This window comes from Mesoplodon mirus (genome assembly GCF_964341445.2).
Source record: "Mesoplodon mirus genome assembly, chromosome: 3".
In the NCBI taxonomy this organism is placed as follows: Eukaryota; Metazoa; Chordata; class Mammalia; order Artiodactyla; family Ziphiidae; genus Mesoplodon; species Mesoplodon mirus.
In genome coordinates, this window is record NC_138978.1 from 30,217,559 (window position 1) to 30,237,736 (window position 20,178).

A 20,178-nucleotide genomic window follows, 5' to 3' on the forward strand; every position below is an offset into this window, starting at 1 on the left:
TAGTTAGGAATGCCCTCTGGGAGCCATGGTCCATGCCAAGTCCCTGTGCTTAGAATCACTCAAGGTCCACACTGTCTGGCATGGTATTTGGTGCTTTCTGTATGTTGTATAATTTGAACAGCACAAGGGGGCCCAGCATGCGGTCCCCAGACCCTCCTGGCTATCTCCATTGCCACGTAGGGTCTCTCATCCCTCTCCTGATCTCTTTCTAGCTTGGAACTGCCCCCAGCCACAGAACTGATACCCCCTACTTGGAGATCTCACAGGCATCTCAAACTTGACTCGGACAAAATGAGCTCTCTTGACTGTATTTAGGGCACACACTTCCTACTCCCTGTCCCAGTTGTCCCCATCTTGGTCCCTGGCATCCCCACCCTGCCAGCACTCCAGAAAGAGCCTAGGAATCAACCCTGACCCTTTGTTCCATCAGCACCTACATGCCTTCCATCAGCAAGGCTGTTGGCTGTGTCCCTAAACCAAGGCCCCAACTTACCCCCTTCCCTCCACCTCTACCATGGCCACCCTTGACCGTGATGCATCGTCTCCAGCCTGCACACCTGCAATAGCTGCCTCCTAACTGGCCTCCCAGTTGTGACTCTTGCCAGCTACAATCACTCTCCCTTCTAGCACCCAGGGTGATCATTTTAGAAAATGCTGAAAAGCTTTTCCTGGCTCCCTCCTGAATTTAGAACCAAACCCACACTTCCGGTCCTGCTCCGCCACAGCCTCACCCACTCCCCTCGCCTCCCCCCCCAACTCTACGTTGCCCGCTGTGGGTCTGTTTTCTGTTCCTCTAACAAGCCCTCTCCCACCTCAGGGCCTTTACGGCTGCTGTTCCTTTTGTTGGGAATGCCCAGGTCATCACATAACACGCTCCTTCTTGTCATTCAGGACTCAGTTCAAATGCCACCTCCTCAGAGAGTCCCCTCCTGACGGCTCCCTCTAAAGCAGCCTTCCTTGTTACTAGTTACTTGATTTCCCTCATAGTTTCTATTATGAGCTGAAATTTGTTTATTTGATTTTTTGCCTGTTTTCTGCCTGAGGATGCTAAAACGTAAACGCCCTGAGATCATGGAACTTGGTCTGACTTATTCATCGCTGCAATTCTCTGCATCTAGAACAATGTCTGGCACTTAACAAATAAGGCAGTTAATAAATAAGGACTGAGTCAGTGACTGGCTGGCACATAGTAGGTACTCAACCAAAAGGTGTTAAATCCTGAGTGAATGAACAAGTAAGCAATCACCCTTTAAGGCCACTACTCATGTCCCCACTTTAAAACTCAACAGGGTTTAGCTGGTGACCCACAGCTCTGAGCTGGCATGGCTAGGGTTGAATGGAGCCCTGTTTGAATCCATGCTCTTTCCATGCCTGACACTGCTTCTGTCTCAGATTTCACAGGTTCCTCTCCCTGGGGCCAAAAAATTTGGAATGCACCTGGGCACTGGCCGCCCAAGCTGCTGCAGGCCAAATCCCTGTCTCCCTGGGTTTGGGGGCAGCCTGCAGTGTTGGGCTTGGACCTCAGGGGTCAAGTCTTTCTTGTTCAGGATGCTTTCTCTCTACCACCTGCCTCTCAGCCCTCAGAGCATCTGAACCCGATTCCTTCCCCATGCGGTCCTCTTTGATCTAGGGCCAATGTCCCTCACAAGTCAGGGGCCTGTTGCTGAAATCCACATGGTCTCCCTTCTTATGGATCAAAGAGGTTCCTCAAGGTTCAGGGCTCCCAGGGACTTCTGCCTTTGAAAAGGTGCCGAAAGTGACACAAAGTGAAGGGAGACCATGTGGTCTCTGCCACCTGTCACCTGTCTCACTGCAAAGCGTCTCCAGTCACCCCACCTCACTACACCCCACCTTTCCTCCTTCCCTCTGCCACCTGGGCCAAGCCTTGACGGACTAGTAGCCTTGGGCTGGGCCTCCTTCGAGGTGAGACTTGCACCTGCTCTGCCCCCAGACCCTAGATGGCCCCCATTCCCTCTTGGTCTGGGCTGTGTCTCCAGACTGAGCTCACCTTTCAGCCAGGCGGGTGGCGTTTGCTGTTAGAGGCAGAGGCACCACCCTCCAAACTGCTCTGTGAAGCCTGGGACTCAAAGAGGTTGTGTCACTCCGAGCTGCCAGGCAGGTTGGCAAAGCCAGGCCAGTAATTTCCCTTTCGGGCTCGTATGCCTACATAATCCTGGTGGTGAATTAGACCCATCCAGCCATCGGTTCACTCAGCAAGTATTTACGGACAGTATTTACGGACCACTGCCCAGCGGATGAGGTTTATCCACTTACAGATGCCAGCCCTTGCGAGTTCTACACGAGAGAAAGAAAGGCCAAGAGGCTTTAATCCTCCTGAGTCTGAACTCATTAACCCTGGCATGACCACAGCCCCTGGTACCATGAGGCATGCGAGGAGGACCCTTCTCTGTTCCTTTCAGCTCAGCCTACTAAGGAAGGGCAGTTTGGAAAATCACTTTCAGAAAATCACAGACATTACTGAGGATGCTCCTCATGCTGTTCTTGCAGCATGTGGTGAATCAGAACAGAAAAATGGACCCAAATCGCAGGGAGTGGAGGGCCCTGGGGGCTCAGAGAGTGGGACAGCATTTTGTTCCCTCCCAGTTTTGAGCAGAGCTTTGTCTCAGGCCCTCAGGCCCCGGGGAGTCTCCGGGGCTCAAAGCCCTTCTGAAAGCAAGATTTCACATGCTCGGCTGGCTTCCTTGGTGTGTGCATTCTGGAAGGGAACACTTTTGGTGTGGCTAATTGCAAGCTACTTAGAGAGGACTTAGAAAAGTCGGCCTCGGCCTCCTTCCGGAAGGGCCTTGTGCTCCATGCTAAGGAATCTGAACTTGACCCTGTCAGTGATAAAGGGTCACTGGCGGGAGTCTGAGCAACGTGTGATGCTCTCAGATCTGTGTCTTAGGAAGTTCACTCCTGCAGTGGAGAATGAATTGGGATGTGTGTGGTGGGGTGACTGGAGATGCTTTGCAGTGGGACAGGTGAGAGCTGAGAGGGCCTGGGACCATCACCCCTGAAGAGCGGCAAAGGCGTGGAGGGCAGTGTCAGTGCAGAGATGGATTTGCCAGGTCGCGGTGACTAAGGGTACAGGGAACGGTGAGGAGTGTAAAGATGCCACTGTGGTGTCTGGCTTGGCCACCTTGGATGGTGACACCCTTCACCGAGCTGGGGAAGGCAACAAAAAGAGCAGGTTTGGGAAAATAGAAAGAGTTAGGTCCTGGGCGTGCTGCATGTGAAGCACCCTCCAGGGAGGGCTTCAGGTGAGTTTGATATCACTGTGGGCCTGAAGCTCAGGACAGAGGGAGGGTTGGAGGTAGAGACTGAAGAGTCGTCCCCAAGCAACAGTAGAAGCCTCGGAGTGGATGAGAAATTCCAAGAGAGGCAAGAAGTTCCCAGAGAAGAGGCCATGCTGGACTCTCTGGCTTTAAGGGGAAAGAGGAGGAGAAAAGTCAGTGGAGAAGAAGTGGGGAAAGAATCATCGTCATCTGAGAGGTTGAGAGAGAATCAGGAGCGACTTGGGAGAGAGCTGTGGCCCCCAAAGGCTCTGCACGTCCATGAATTACTGCTGTGATGTGAACACTGGGGGAGCACTGTCACCCCAGCCCACTCTGCCCACTGAAAGGCCAGCCCTCACTGACCGCATGCCAGGACGTGCAGACCCTGCACTGCGGGGCCATGGTCTGACCTGGCAAAGGAAGCCCTCCATGAGGCAGCCCTCATCTTATCTTTGACTAGCAGGTTAACAAAAAAGATATTTTAACAGCCAGCCCCAGGGTTTCTTCCAAGTGAAAGCTCTCTGTGTTAGAGACAATATCACCCTATACCTAAAGAGCTTGGGTCGTGGAGGGAGACATCAGCCTGTAAGGAGATGGCAAAGCCAAGGGCAACCGGGCTCTTGTGCCTAAGAAGTTGACAGAAGTCCTGAGACGGGGCCGAGGTCGAGAGGCAGCAAAGTGGAGGAGGCTGGAGTGAGATGAGAGGGGGCAATGCACATCACAGGGAAGCCGGGGCTTGCCAAGACAGAAGCCAGGGAGAAGCTTCCAGGGGGAGGGGCCGAAAGGCTCTGGGGTTCCTGACTGCTCCAATTTTCATTTCAAGCCACTTGCATTGTTGAGATGTGGCATCCCTGCATTGCCACAAACCTCCAGTAAAGGCTGTGCCGCATGCAAACACCTTTGTTAATGGTTTTGTTTTTGTTTGGGGGCGGGGGTCAGGAAAAATGGGCCAAGTTTTCAACCTAGGTTGGCAGAGCAGAACCAAGAGGGGTGAGGCATGGCAGTGAGTTCAAGGTTCAAAGGAAGCTAGAGCTGACAAAGATTCCTGAAAATACTTTGAGGGATTGTAGATTTCCACCTCATTAAGATGGGATACGGAGGTGAATTGTACTTCAGAGGACAGGGTGATAGTCCCTCTGCCTCTGATATATGGGCTACATTTGTCTTTACTTTCCATATTGATTTAAAAAGTATGATATTTATAGTTCTGTAAAAAGAATGAGAACTGTGTTTTCCGTTTCACAGCTTAAGTACTTAATTTCATTTACTATCATGTTTCACATTCTATTACCATGTCACAACTCTGAGGCCTCTCCTTGGAAGATCAGTGTGTTAAACCGTGACATCCTCTGGGTACGGAGTGGGTAGAGGTGCTATCAGGAAGAGTGGAAACAGCAGATTCAGACCACAGTTAGGCCACTCAGGGCCACACACTTGTGTGTAGGGGCCAAGGTCTCACGTGATTGGTTTGGACATTCCCGGTATCAATCACATGAAGAAAGACATGTCCCAAGTTATCCCATGTTAGAAAGGGGGCCTGAGAGGAGGGGACTTAGGAAGGCGAGAAAGGAGACTAGTTTCCCCAGGTTCCATCAAAAAGGACCAACAAGGCTGAGGCCAATTCTACTGGCTGAGGAGGGCTAAACAAACACGGAGTCAAGCAGCAACTCAGATTGATTGCTTGTGGCTTGCCTGTTTAAAAGGAATTCACAGCTACCTCCGGACTCAAGCAGGAAGCGAGCTATGACCAATTAATTATGCCTCCCATGGGAATGGTAGAAGAGAAAGGGATCTATGTGCCAAGTATTTTCCATCGCTCGTGCAGACAGTAAAATGGGCGCGAGCACATGGTGGAAGGAGGGAGCTGCTTCTCCTCGAGCTAGTCTTCTGATAGTAATTACAGAAAACCTTCCTCTAAACTTGAACCCAAGGAGAGCTACTTGTTCCAATCACTTCTCAACTCCTTGAAACAATCCTCCTAGACTTATACCTGGGTGTTTGGAGATCCATGGGATTTCAAGATGAGGGTTTCAAGAAGGAAAGAGTGGTCAAGAATGCAAAAGCCTGTTGAGACATCAAGGAATATAAGGGCCAAAACAATTCCCATTTGACTTGGCAACGTGATGCAAAATATTTGCGGCAAAGGCCAGTTTGCAGGGGAGTAAGTGGGAGATGAGGATAGACAAGGCTGGGTGGAGCTTTCAAGATGCTGGGCATTGTTGGTGTCAAGAGAAAACCCTTCTCATGATGTCACAGTTTGTATAAGGTGGTTAAAAATATCTACATGTATTATAATCTCAATTATATATATATTCACAATATATGCATGTATGCAATATGTATTAGACAAAGCTTGGAGGCATAACCCTCCCAGACTTCAGACAATACTATAAAGCTATAGTAATCAAAACAGTATGGTATTGCACACAAAAACAGACGTATGGATCAATGGAACAGAATAGAGACCCCAGAAATAAACCCACATGCCTACAGTCAATTAATCTTCAACAAAGGAGGCAGGAACATACAATGGAGAACAGTCTCTTCAGCAAATGGTGCTGGGAAAGCTGAACAGCCGCATGTAAATCAATGAAGTTAGAACACTCCTTCACACCACACACAAAAATAAACTCAAAATGGCTTAAAGACTTAAATAGAAGACATGACACTGTAAAACTCCTAGAAGAGAACACAGGCAAACATTCTCAGATATAAATTGTACCAATGTTTTCTTCACTCAGTCTACCAAGACAAAAGAAATAAAAGAAAAAGTAAACAAATGGGACCTAATCAAACTTATAGGAAACCATCAACAAAATGAAAAGACAACCTACAGAATGGGAGAAAATATTTGCAAACAATGCGACCAACAGAAGACCTAAATAGGCATTTTCCAAAGAAGACATACAGATGGCCAGCAGGCACATGAAAAGATGCTCAACATCACTAATTATTAGAGAATTGCAAATCAAAACTACAATGAGGTACCACCTCACACCAATCAGAGTGGCCATTAGCAAAAAGTCTACAAATAATAAATGCTGGAGAGGAGGGAAATGTGGAGATAAGGGAACCCTCCTGCACTGTTGGTGGAAATGTACATTGGTGCAGCCACTATGGAGAACAGTATGGAGGTTCCTTAAAAAACTAAAAATAGAGTTGCCATATGATCCAGCCATCCTGCTCCTGGGCATATATCCAGAAAAGAGGAAAACTCTAACTTGAAAAGATACATGCACCCAATGTTCATAACAGCAGTGTTTACCATAGGCAAGACATGGAAGCAACCTAAATGTGCATCAACAAAGAATGGATAAAGAAGATATTACACACACACACACACACACACACACACACACAGGAATATTACTGAGCCATCAAAAAGAATGAAATAATGCCATTTGCAGCAACATGAATGGACCTAAAGATTATCACACTAAGTGAAGTAAGTCAGAGGAGACAAATACCATACATCATTTACATGTAGAATCTTAAAAAAAATGATATAAATGAACTTATTTACAAAACAGAAACAGATTCACAGACAAAGAAAACAAATTTATGGTTACCAAAGGGGAAGCCAGGGGCAGGGGGAGGATAAATTAGGAGCTTGGGATTAACAGATATATATACTATTATAAATAAAATAATATCTTTTAAAATATACTATTTTATATACAATAGTATATTTTATATACTATTGTATATAAAATAAATAACAAGGTCCTACTGTATAGCACAGAGAACTATATTCAATATCTTGTAATAACCTATAATGGAAAATAATCTGAAAAAGAATATATATATATGTATATCCATATCACGTTGCTATACACCTGAAACTAACACAGCATTGTAAATCAACTATACTTCAATTTTAAAAAAAGAGGAAGAAGATGGGAAGGGAATATATGAAAATCGTGGTTAAAATGGGTAAATTTTGTTTCTTCTTTATTCTCTTCTGTATTTTCTAAGCTCACTTAAAATGATCATGTGATATTTTTTATCATCAGATAAGAAGCATGGGAAATTATTTTTGAAATAAGCTTGATTATTATGCGGGGGCAATAAGAAATAGGCTGGGAAGGGGGTGACCAACTGTCTCGGTTTGCCTGGGACTGAGGGGGTTTCCAGGATGTGGGACTTTTGGAGCTAAGAAATGGCAAAGCGCCAGGGAAACCAGGACAAGTTGGTTACCCTAGCTGGGAGGCTGAGACCCATGTAGCACTGAAGGAAGTTGGGTTTTTCTGGGGGGCAGTGCTGGGGTAAAGAGGTTTTGAGCATATTTGAAGACTGGGAGGAGGACACCATTATATAGGGAGAGAGGCTGAATTTATAGAAAAGAGAGAAGAACTGCCAGGGTGAGATCAATAGGAAAACAGCTGTGAGAGAGCTGTGCACAGGAGACACATCGGTAACAGGAAGAGAAATGATGTATCTTCGGAGATAGGAGGGCAGAAGGGAAGGGTAGACCGACTAAAACTAAATTAGTCGATGCAGGGGAAGCAGGTTGAGGGAGTGCACACCTGAGGACTAGGAGGTCCAGGGAGGCCTAAAAGCCCCTAGAATACCTGGGGACCCTGAGGACCCTTGGTGGCCCCCAGACATGGGCTCCCCATAATGCGTACCCCACCTCCTGCTGGAGTGGATGGAGACTGGGTCCCATTGGAAGCTGCAGCATCCCTCCGAGGTGCTGCCCACCCCTCAGGCCCTCCCTGGCCACCTACCTCTGCAGGAGGGCAGCGGGAAGTCCCACGTGGCACTGTTCTCAGAGCCAGCGTGGCAAGTAAGCACGGCGTGGCCCTCCAGGAAGAAGCCGGGGTTGCAGCTATAGCGGACCTTGTCGCCGAGGTTGAAGGTTGAGCCCTGCTGGACGCCGTTGGGCAGCCGCCCAGGGTTCCCACACGTGTGGCTGGGGAGAGCTGTGAGCACAAGGAGAGACACGCAGCCCGTGAGCAGGTCGCCAGCCCTGACACCTGGCCTCTGAGCAGCACCTCCCTGGGTGACCCTCCTCCCTGGACCTCCTTTCCTCCGTAGGACAGGGCTGCCCCTGAAGGCTGCCTGGCCCCCGAGTACTCGCAGGGCTCACACGTTCAGGAGGAGCCACACACGCCACTTATACCTGGACTTCCAGGTTTCCTGCCTTTTCTCATGTGCAGCCCTGGATGTGAAGTATGTCTGAACTGTGGGTAAGCATCAGTTAAATCCATTTCACCTGTATCCTGCCTTCACCAATCAAGGTCTTTTTTTTTTTTTTTTTTTTTTTTTTTTTTTTTGCGGTACACGGGCCTCTCACTGCTGTGGCCTCTCCCGTTGCGGAGCACAGGCTCCGGACGCGCAGGCCCAGTGGCCATGCTCACGGGGCCAGCCGCTCCGCGGCATGTGGGATCTTCCCGGACCGGAGCACGAACCCGCGTCCCCTGCATCGGCAGGCGGACCCCCAACCACCGCGCCACCAGGGAAGCCCTCAAGGTCGTTTTAACTGTTGCTACAAAAGACTTGCATGTCCTCCAAGTGGCACGGAACCTGAACAATAAGATGTTTGCCTGAATTGTTTTCCAGGAACTTGTGTCTAGTTCGAATTAAGCCAGTTAAGACTAGCTCTAACTGGACATGCGCAAGTGTCTGCTTGTTGACTTTTGATGTCAGAGGGCCCAAAACTCCACCCTCAGATGGTGTTAAGCACCCCCAAAATGGAGGCCTGCAGCTTAGTTACGCCTGAGCAGACTGATGATTACTGCACCTTTTTCCAATCACCTTTCCCCATGTTTCCCAAGCTCCCCACACCTCAGACCACACTGCTTCTTTAGTCTCTATCCCACAAATACCCTAAGCCCCTTGCCTTTGGGAAGGCCGATTTGGGACTTGTTCTCCCATCTCCTCGCTTGGCTGCTTTGTGAATAAACACTCTCTTTGCCGCAAACCCCGGCGTCTCAGCGCTTTGGCTAAAACGAACCTGGTTCAGTAACACGTCCATCCCATCACTCGAGATGCCCCAGGGAAATCACTTTAATCTCTTGGGCTTGGTTGCTCTGATCTCAGACTCCACAGTCCTTCCCAATGAACGCCATGGAAGAGACAGACAGTGGCACGGAGTAGGTGCTCATTAAACCCGATGTCCTTTCTTTCATGCGTATCTGCCCCAGCAGCCAGAGCTGTACTTTGGCCCAGCAGGTTTGGGGGAGTTGAAGGGGTCATTAGTGCTGGAGTAGGCAGTGAGGTAGGGAGACAAGAACCTGAGTTCTGATCAGACTGACCCGTTTCAAGGGGAAAATGGGGAGCCAGAGAATAAGATATACAGTGTGCCACCTGAGCCAGAGCAATAATGCCAGCTGCCAGCGTGTACTCATTATCCAGAGGAAATGGTCTTGGTGAGGGTGCATAAGCATCATGACCCGCCAATCAGGAGGGAGAAAGGGAGGGTGCAGCTCCTCTGTGCCCGAGTCACTTGTTCAGCCTGATTCAGCTCCCCCTACCCTCTGCCTTTCTTCCTAGAGTTGGAACTGCCTGTGCCCAGAAGGTCCCACCTCCTACCATTTCACACCTCCCCATAAGGCAAGGACAAGTGGTCACAGCCGTGTCCAGATTGCCATCCAAGTACCTCTCCATTAATTTATCTGGCGATGGTTTATTGAGGCCAATCCTGAGAGGCCACAGAGCAGGGTGGTGGAAAGTACAGACCCGAGAGCCTCAGTGCTTGGGTTCGCATCCCAACCCGATGGCTAACTACCTGTGGGACCTTGAGCTAGTCTCTTAACCTCTCTGTGCCTCAGTTTCCTCCTTTGTAAGAGGCGGTTCGCAATAGTACCTTCCTCTGGGGTCACTGTGAGCATTGTGTGAGTGGAGGTATGTAAAGCCTGGATACAGTGAGTACCACACAAGTGAATCTAAGTTCCCAGTCCATTGGGAGATGCATACGATTAAAGGTATGTTAAGTGTTATGATGAGATAGGGACCAGGCAGGGGAACAAACCCAGTCAGGGGGTAGTCAGAGCCGGCTTCTTGGAAGAGGTGATGTCTATGCTAAACCTTGAGAGATCAGTAAGAATTAGCTAGGTCAAAGTGTGTTCCAGGCAGAGGAAATATCATGTGCAAAGGCCCTGAGGCCAGAGATAACCTAAGAGATCAGAGAGCCTGGAATAAGAGGGTAGGGGTGGCAGTGATGAGGAATAAAGATGAAGAAGTGGAGACGGCCAGCCTGGATTCTAGAGAGCTTCCCAGGCCCTGGCAGTACCCTCTTCCAGCCCATATTGCTGTCTTCCAGGACTCTCTTTGCCAGCCTTGCTGATCTCAGAGCCCTCAGAAAGAAGGCTTTCTCTCCCACTTCTCTTCTCCTCCCAGGAGACAGCTTGTTGTAGAGGGAAAGGGCAGACTTTGGTACTAGCTTGATCTGGTCTGAAGCCAGGTGCTGTCACTGTCTTACTCTGTGGCCTTGAGTCATGTGAGCTCTCTGAGCCTTAGTTTCCTCAACTGAGAAAGGAGGACAGCAATATCTAGTGGTGGATGAGGTTACTAGTAATAACTGATGCATGGCTGGCACAGTGCCCAGCACAGAGTAGGTGCTGAAAAATGGCAGATGTTATCCTTCCACTGTACTGTAGGGCCATGCAGTCCTTGGGTGTATCCTGGGAGCCTGACACTGCAGTGTGACGCTTGTAGGGACATATTTGAGTGCTCGTCAATTAGTCATTTGGAAGGGTTACCCATTGATGCATTAATTCCTTCATACAACGAAAATATATTGTGGGCCTCCTGCACTCTGTGCTGGTAATACAGAAATGAACTAGACAAAAAGGGCCCCTGCCCTTATGTTTTTGTGGGAGAACTATCTTAAGGGATGAAGAGCTCTTCCAGGCCCATTCTCTACCTCTGACAAGTGAGATAACCCAGATGAAAGGATTGACTTCCGTCACCCTATTAGCCTAGCTTAGAATAGTCCTTGGGCTGCTGGCTACCTTGGCATTTCCCATGATCCCACAGTGCTGGCTTCCTTGGCATTTCCCACGATCCAATGCTACTGGCTTCCTTGGCATTCCCCACGATCCCGCTCTGTTGGCTTCCTTGGCATTCCCCATGATCCCACAGTGCTGGCTTCCTTGGCATTCCCCACGATCCCGCACTACTGGCCACAGTGGAGGCAGAAACTGCGATGTGAGTACGTTTGTGAGTGTTGGGGGTGGGAGGGGCAGGTCAGGTAAACATTTGGAGAAGACAGCAAGCTAAGGTGAGGGGAGGGAGCCAACCGGGGAAATGGGCTGAGAACTGGTGTAGAACTAACGTTTCATTTTCTGCAATGAGACGCAAAGACCCAGTTTAATTAAATTACTAATGTCATATTTTTAATGAACCTGTTTCTGCTTTGGGCTTTCTTCCTTTGAAATTAATGATTGGAACGTCACTATAAATAAAGCCCGATTCTTTTTAAAAAGTCACTGTCAAACGCTCACTGCTTTTTACTTAATGAGCGCTTATAGTCAGATCACTCTGACCTGGCACCTCCACTGGGACTTGGGTGTGATGAGTCTCAGTTCCAACCCCACCTCCTTTTTTATCTTTGCTCCCGAAAGGTCACACAGGGAATGAAGAGAGGGCAGACGTTGGGCTCAGAGAGGACTGGATTCAAATCTCAGCTCATCCACCTCTGGCTGAATAATCTTGAGCCATAAACTTTACCTCTCTGGACTTCAGTTCTTCATCTAAAAATGAGGATACTTTCTTTTTCTTCCTATGGGGCTAGAGGGTGAATTGTATTAGTTTCCTAGGGCTGCTATAACAAAGTACCACAAACAGGGTGGCTTAAAACAGCAGATATTTATTGTCTCACAGTTGTGGAGGCTAGAAGTCTAAAATCAAGGTGTCAGCAGGGTTGTGATCCCACTGAAACTTGTAGGGGAAACCTTCCTTGTCCCTTCCGAGCCTCTGGTAGTTTTTTTTTTTTTTTAAGCAATCTTTGACGTTCCTTGACTTGTCTATGCATCCGTCCAATCCTTCACCTTCACCTGGCATTCTCCCTCTGTGTCTCTATGTCCAAATTTCATCTTTTTATAAGGACACCAATCATATTGGATTAGGACACACTCTAATGGCCTCATCTTAACTTCATCATCTGCAAAGGCTCTCTCTCCAAATAAGGTCATATCCGCAAGTACTGGGGTTAGGTCTTCAACATATCTTTTTGGGCCAGAATTCAACTCGTAACAGGACTGTTGTACAGATTAAATAAAGCTAGACTTATAATACCCACCATTGAGTTCCTCGTATGTTTTGGGGACTGGGCTACAAATTTATTTTACTTAATCCTCAAAACAATCATGTGCGACACCTATTATCCTCATTTTACAGATGAAAAAAATGGAGGCACAGAGAGCTTAAGCAACTTCCCTAAGACCCCAGAGCTAGAAAATGGCAGAGCTACGTTCTGAATCTAGGTCTTTCTGGCTCCATCGTTCAGCACTCTTAATTTTGGAATACAATACTGCTTCTGACAGAGACAGTGCCCAGGACATAGTGGGTGCTTAATGACCAAGAGTTCCCTTCCTCCCTTCATTATTCTAGACACTGAGACAAAATGAAGGGTGATTACCTGATTGTCCAGATTTAATTGTCTGTCTTTTCTTCTCCAGTCTGATTTGCCAACCTTGTACTTTTTAATAGTGTCAAGGGCAACATTTAAAGTTTGGTCTTTTGTAATGTGTCTGAGGCACAACTTGCTGGACAGACAGAGATCAGAGATAAGCCACAAAAGCCAGACTTTCTAAGGCACAGCGTTCTTTGATTTCTGGATTCTGCCCATGTGTTTTTTTGGCACAGACATTATAATCGTTCGTGCTCTCCCGTCTAGAAAACTTCCCTTTGATTGCTTACAAAATGAAGAGTGGGATATTTACAGCCAAGGCAGCCCAGAACAATATTATTAAAGCTGTGCCTGACATTGAACAATTCCATTGTAGATTAGCTGTGGGGAATTCTGTCCCTTTTACAAAGCCCGGCTCTTGCCAATCAACAACATATTCTCAGTGACTGTATGACAATGAATCTCCTTTGTGGTTGGAGTGCAGCAAAAGCTACATGATACCTTCTTTTATTTTTAATGTGAGACTTTAGTTCCCATATTATAATGAAGAGTCGTTTATGCTCTCTGGACAAGCACCCTCCATATGTTTTGATTTCTAATCTTCCATCAAGTAACTTGTTTCATGTTCATGGCCATACGGTTGATACAAAGTGGCAGGGTGGCTGGGAGAAAGGATGCAGGAAGAAGGATTTCTTCTTCCACAGCCCTCAACATGGAAAGGGGAGATGGCGTGTGTGTGTATGTGTGTGTGTGTGACTTGAGGGGTAGTGGGCATGGACAGGGAAGGGGAGAATAAGATCCATTATCTTTTGAGTACCTACGCTGTGCTAGGCACTTCTGCATCACACATTATCTTAGTTAACCCTTAAAACTCCCTTGCTTTTAGCTGTTTGGCCTTGTAAACATAATTTATTGCACACTTACTATGTGTCATCCCCATTGTCAAGTGCTTTGCATATATTTCCACCCCAAAGAATTGTCTATACTTGTCTCCACTTCCTCTCACATCTACATCTGACGTAGTATATAGCTGATGCATTCATTTGTTTATTGTTTGTCCCACTCTGCTACAATATAAGCTCCATGAAGGCAGACATTTTTTTTAATCTATTTTGTTCCCTTCTGTGTCCCAGTTTCTAGAACAGTGCCTAGAACAGTGCCTGATGTATAATAATACCTTGATAAGAGTTTATTGTGTGACTTAATGATTTTCCTTAATCCTCCCAATAACCCATTGAGAGAGAGGCTATTATCTCTCATTGAGATGAGTGTGATTGCCAGAGGGGTTGGAGCATTACCCAAGGCCCCATAGCTCACTGGGGGTAGAGTTGGGTGTCCACAGCACTGCCTGGCTACCGAGCCCACGTACTTTCCACCTGCATTAGGCCATGCTTGCACTGACCGTCCCATATAGAGTCCACGGTGACTAGTGTACCTTGAAACACCCTCACAGGGGACTCACACTCATTCTCCTTGTGGGGATGACTTGGGTTGACAACCAGACAAGTCAACCCTTAGCCTGGGGCTCTACATTTCCCGCTATCTGTCAATCAAACAAAGCAGGGGTGCCAGGACCTCAGATGGGGTATGCCACCCACGAGTCCACAGGGCCCTGTCCATTTTTTTTTTTTTTTTTTTTTTTTTGCGGTACGCGGGCCTCTCACTGTTGTGGCCTCTCCCGTTGCGGAGCACAGGCTCCGGATGCGCAGGCTCAGCGGCCATGGCTCACGGGCCCAGCCGCTCCGCGGCATGTGGGATCCTCCCGGACCTGGGCACGAACCCACGTCCCCTGCATCGGCAGGCAGACTCTCAACCACTGTGCCACCAGGGAAGCCTCCTCCTGCCCAGCATCTGGCATAAGCTCTCCACTGTGAGCCTGTTCTCTTGGCTCACGTTTGCAATTTTGCAACCTTCAGCATCAGGGTCACGTGGGGAGTTTTATAAAAACACCAATGCCTAGACCTGTCCCCAAACCTACTGAATCAGAATTTCAGAGGGAGAGCCTAAGCTCCTCTGGGTGACTGTAGGCAGAGCTGAAACTGAGAACCACTCACAGTAACCTATTCATGTAGGTTATTCCATTAGCTTGGTTGGGTTATCTCTCTGAGCTGTGAACTGTTCAATTTCCAGTGCCTTTCCTGTTACTGGGCTTGACTTCTGGGAGCAGCAAGCCTGGCTTCTCCCCGGGATGTTGCTGCCCTCCGTAAATCACTCTTGCCCTCGCCTTCCTTCTCATTTGAGGATCCTCATCATCTCTCTCCTGGACCTCTGCACCCAACTCTGATCTCCCTGCCGCTGGCCCTGCGCCCTCCAGTGCATTGTCTGCACTGACGCTGGACTGAGCCTTCTACAATGGCAAATTCACCACGGTCCTGCCCTGTTCCACCCTCTGGAGCACACGTGCCAAAGCAGGTTCCCTACAACCAAGGTGCGTGGGCAAAAGACCTCTGGTCTTTTGCATGATGAATGTAAGACTAAATAATGATTTGAAAGATCAACCACAATAAATAAAAGGGAAGAAAAAGAAAACCATGAGAACGCTCCTATTGCTGTCAGGATTAATCCAGTCTTAGGTTCATGCAGCCCCATCTTTCTATGATCTGACCCCTGCTGACATTTTCTGCCTCACCTCCTGCTCCTCCAATCTTTCCCCCGCACCACTTCCTCTGTGAAGTCCTCCTTGATACCCTTAGCGTCTTGTATAAACTGGAAAACCCCAGGAGAAGACATCCTGATAGAATGTAAATTCAGGTATAATGTCATTGGCAACCAGCTCCCAGAATCCTCGAACTTCCAGCCCATCAACTACACAGGCTTGCTCTGGTCATTTGGTTAATTTTGCAATCTCACAGGCCCACATTTTACATGACAGGATTTTTTGGACCCCACTTGCAGATTTAAGTCAGGATTTTACTTGCACTTCAATTCCTGCATTTGTCATACAACATTACAATTCAATCATTCATTAATTTACAAAACCCCAGCTTCCAAGCGGGAGCTAAGCCTGCCTGTAATTGTTTGTTTAGGTGTCTATTTTCTTCTCAGGACTTCCCTGAGGGGCAGAAATGACATATTCTTTTTTTTTTAATCTAGTGTTTGCTTTAATGCCTGGCAGGGAGGGAGTACTCTGATGGAATGTGTTTTATATACATATATATATATATATATATATACACACACACACACACACATATAGTTTATACTATGTGCATATAAAGATATGCATCATATATAGGGAGCAACAGAGTAAAGCAGGGTTGGCAAATTTTTCTGTAAAGAACCAGAGAGTAAATACTTCTGGCCTTGCCTAATGGTCTCTGTCCCAATGATTCAGCTTTTCCGCTGTGCTACAAAAGCAGCCTTAGACAATACATGTTCCAACCAAGCTTTACTTATAAAACAGGTCCCCAGCCCACGGGCCACAGTGTGGTACCCCTGAATTCGTGTTTATTCAGTTACGTACTTATCCCAGGTGTACAATCTCAGGAACCGCCCCCCATCTCCCACAGTAGAGAAAGAGAACTAAGAAAAGACCAGTTTTGCTGGGAGCCAAGGAAGGGAAGGGGCTGTGAGGGGAGTGGGCTGCACAGGTGAGAGTCCTGGACAGATGACTGGCAGGAAGGAGACAGGCAGCTGGCACCTGAGCACTGAGACCAAACTTAAATTTCCTTTCCCCTTCAATGTGGCCCTGGAGACAGGGGGCATTGTGCTGGCTGGCTGCAGGGAAGGGCTTGTGTGCGTATGTTCGGTCCACAATCTTTCCCATTAAAATAGAATTTATGCTAGTGCTCAGAGATACTCTTTAGGTTGGTATTTATGAGCCCCATTTTACCCCAAAGAGCTGAATTTAAAGAGCTGAAGGGTCACGCAGCTAGTTGCAATAATAATAATAGTTACCTTTTGGGTGTTTAATATGAGCTTGGCACTCTGCTCAGTACTTTATCTGGACTCTTCCATTTCATCTTACCCTGCCACGAGAGGTACTCTGACTGTGCCCTTTCGGGGGCAGGGGAATGAAAAACAATGAGGCTACTCTGACCCAGGGTCACAGGGCTGGTCGGGACCAGGGCCAGGGTCGAAACTTGAGCTGTTTGACTTCAGCGCCTGTGTCCTTATCAGGCTGTAACCTTGACCTTCAAGGCCTGTGTTTCCCAGCATGGAGGCAGTGCTCTGGGCTTGCACACAGTCCCTCTCCTTGCCAGGCCTAGAGCACGCCTGACCTACACCCAATCAGACCCCTCGTTGGCCCCATCCCCCCACCTGGACAACCTGGGGCTGCACAGACATCCATCATCCCACCAGCAGGGGCCACAGAGGGGCTTTCCGTGGGAGTTCTCCTTGATGCTTCATAACCATAGGGCCCCATGGCCTCCTCTCTCTCACCTGAGATTCTTTTATTTTTATTTATTTATTTTTTTGCGGTACGCGGGCCTCTCACTGCTGTGGCCTCTCCCGTTGTGGGGCACAGGCTCCAGACGCGCAGGTCCAGTGGCCATGGCTCACGGGCCCAGCCGCTCCGCGGCATGTGGGATCTTCCCGGACCGGGGCACGAACCCGTGTCCCCTGCATCGGCAGGCAGACTCTCAACCACTGCGCCACCAGGGAAGCCCTCACCTGAGATTCTTTAGAAGCAAAACCCAAAAGGTTACATCCTAGGCCCCAGAATAGAGTTGCCAGTTAAAATCCAGGACACCCAGTTAAATTTGAATTTCAGAGAAACACAAATTCTTTTTTAGTATAAGTATATCCCATGCAACATTTGGGATATACCTATACTAAAAAGCATTTGTTATTTGAAATTCAAATTTACTGGGCATCCTGGATCTTCAGTTGCTAATTTTATCAACTCTGCTCCAGAGGGCAGTATTCTCTACATCAGTAACTTCAGCTTCTTAAGAAAATGGGGGTTTCTCTGGGGAAAAGGGGAAGAGGACAAGGAGAGAGACAGCCCAGCTTTAAGGAACTCAACATTGAACCAGAAGAGAGGCTGCAGAGAGGAAAGTTCAGAGCCCCCAGGGAGGGGCCTGTGGAAGTTTAGGGTCCAGCAGGATTACAGGGGAGCAATGAGCTGGGCGGCCTCCTCCTTCTCCCAGTCAACTCTCTAAGGGAAGCTCCGTGTGTTAGACTGCACCCACTTGTCCCTCTCCTGTTTCAGGAGACTGTGGTATGCCTTAGCCCCTCTGATGAACAGCTTTAGGCTGGCACAAGGTCCCCTGTGATGCAGCCTCTGGTGACCTCTGCAGCCCTGAGCCCCGCTGTTCCCTGTTCAGCCCTCCCTGCCCCCATCACACACTAGCACTGGGATTTTCCTTGTCGAGACAGGCCAATGCATGGAGCGTCAGTGGTACCCTATGGGTCAACACAGAAAAATACTGTCAATGTTAGGCTTAGAATAGCTAACCATGCAGTTTGGGGCTAAATCTGATTAATTGCAGAATGACGCCTAGAAATGTTTCCCGAAGTACATTCCATAAAACACAGGCTGAGAAATAAGTTCCACGAGAAAAGCATTCAGTGGGTCAAGGAACTTTGGCAAATGCTGCAGAAATTCTCTCCTCTGGAAGAAACAAATGCTTACAAATTTATCTCAGAGGTTCTGCAGGAGAGAAACCCATTAAACCTTGCTTCAACCAGAATCTCCACAAAATTGACTATAGAATCTCTCCTCACCCCTTTTAAAATTTTTTCCTCAGAAACACCTATTAGCTTCGGAACTGTTCTGTGGAACACACTTTGGGAATTGCTAGATTCTAGATACGATAAGCCTGATTTGCTTTGTTTTCCTTATTAATCATTATCATAAAAGAACAACAGCAATGACAGTTGACATTTATGCAGACCTTTCCGGGTTAACACGCGTTGTGTTTACAAACAATGTGTCCCTTTGGCACATCTGTTTTTCTGTGGGCTGGGATGGTCAGTAGCTTTGGGGATTGGGATCAGTTCTTACCAAAGAGGCCAATATCACTTCCAGTTGAGAGCAGCCTATGTTACAGAAGGGCAAAGGTGTAGGTTCTTCCTTTTCATCTGCCAACTTTTATAGCACGGCACAGTTTCTGCTTGGTTGGAGCAGAACGATCCCTGACCTGCTGCACCTGGACTTCCAAAGGCTTGTGGCCAGGGCACCAGCCAGGTTTGGTCCTCAGCCCTGTCCAGCTGCAGACAGGAAGTCATGAATCCTGAACCAATCCTAGCAAAGGGGCTCAAAGAGGAGGCAGTGACCTGGGTCAGCTGGGGGTCCTGTCGTGAGGCTGGGACTCCTAACCCTGGGTGAGGCTGCCCATAAGAAAGGTCATCCTATCTCTTGCTAGGGCTACCCCACTGCTGCATAACTGGCTTGCTTTCCCCTTAGCTTCCCTCAGACTCTGCAGCCCCCTCCCCAAGGCCGGGTGTTAGCCCCCCTATATCCTGCTGGCCAGCTGGGAAGTGCTGTCTCTGTGCGCCATTTGCGATGCCCTTGGCAATACCCCACCCGCCAACTCCAGCCCTGTGGACATGGAACCCCAGAGCCCCTGTTTCCTCCGTGTGGCCCCCTGTCCAGGACCAGGAAGCCCCAGCATACCTCACACCCGTCTCTCTTCTTAAGGCAAGAGACAGTTTAACTCTCATCCCATGGGAAGAAGCACAATATTCCAAAGGCTCCGGACCCCTCGGCTTCCCGCTCTCTAAGAAAAACTAGACAGAGGGGCCTACAGAGGAGCTGAGAAGTGAGGCTTCCAGCCACCATCATCCACCTATTTCTCGTACCTTATGCAAAGGATGGGGGATTCTGTGACTACAAAAAACCCTAAGTAAAAGGTGCATCTGAGTCCCCATGGGATCTCCGTAAATCCTCTTGTCCTCACTTCCTTCTTCTGCATCAGCCCCATCACTTACTGACCACGTGTATGGACTAACTTCTCGTTGAACCCTATCTCATTTAATCCCCATAACAACACTGTGAAGTGGGTACTATCCCCATTTTACAGACAACGAAACTGAGGTTCAGAGACGGTGAGCTTCTCCATTCACATGACTAGAGCTGGAGGAGCTGGGAGGTACGCCCAGTGGGACGGACTCTTGCACCTTCTTTCTTAGCTGCTGCATTCCAGCAAAGAGGCAGAGGAAGGGTTGGTGAGGCTGAGAAGTTGGCTTCGAGGCTCCATTTCCTGCAGGTCCCCCAAAAGATGGTGCCCGGTGTACATTTTGCAGCTTGAGAATCAGGAATGGGGGGAGACAGAATGGCCTGGCTTCTTGCTTGGCCGTTTATTTTTAGTCCTGTCTGAGCCCAACAACCTCTCCAAAGCCTTTGTGGAGGCACTGGTGCAGGTGGGGACCATTGGTCCAGGT

The 20,178-nt window shown here is 48.3% G+C and overlaps 1 protein-coding gene across 1 annotated transcript in view; it reads right to left on the minus strand.

The window, feature by feature from the left end:
- CSMD2 (CUB and Sushi multiple domains 2) overlaps nucleotides 1–20,178 on the minus strand; it is a 659,332-nt gene that overhangs the window by 423,160 nt on the left and 215,994 nt on the right. The window contains exon 4 of the mRNA XM_082615655.1: nucleotides 8,003–8,197. Within this exon, the coding sequence (XP_082471781.1) occupies nucleotides 8,003–8,197 (195 nt within the window). The remainder of the gene's footprint in view (nucleotides 1–8,002; nucleotides 8,198–20,178) is intronic.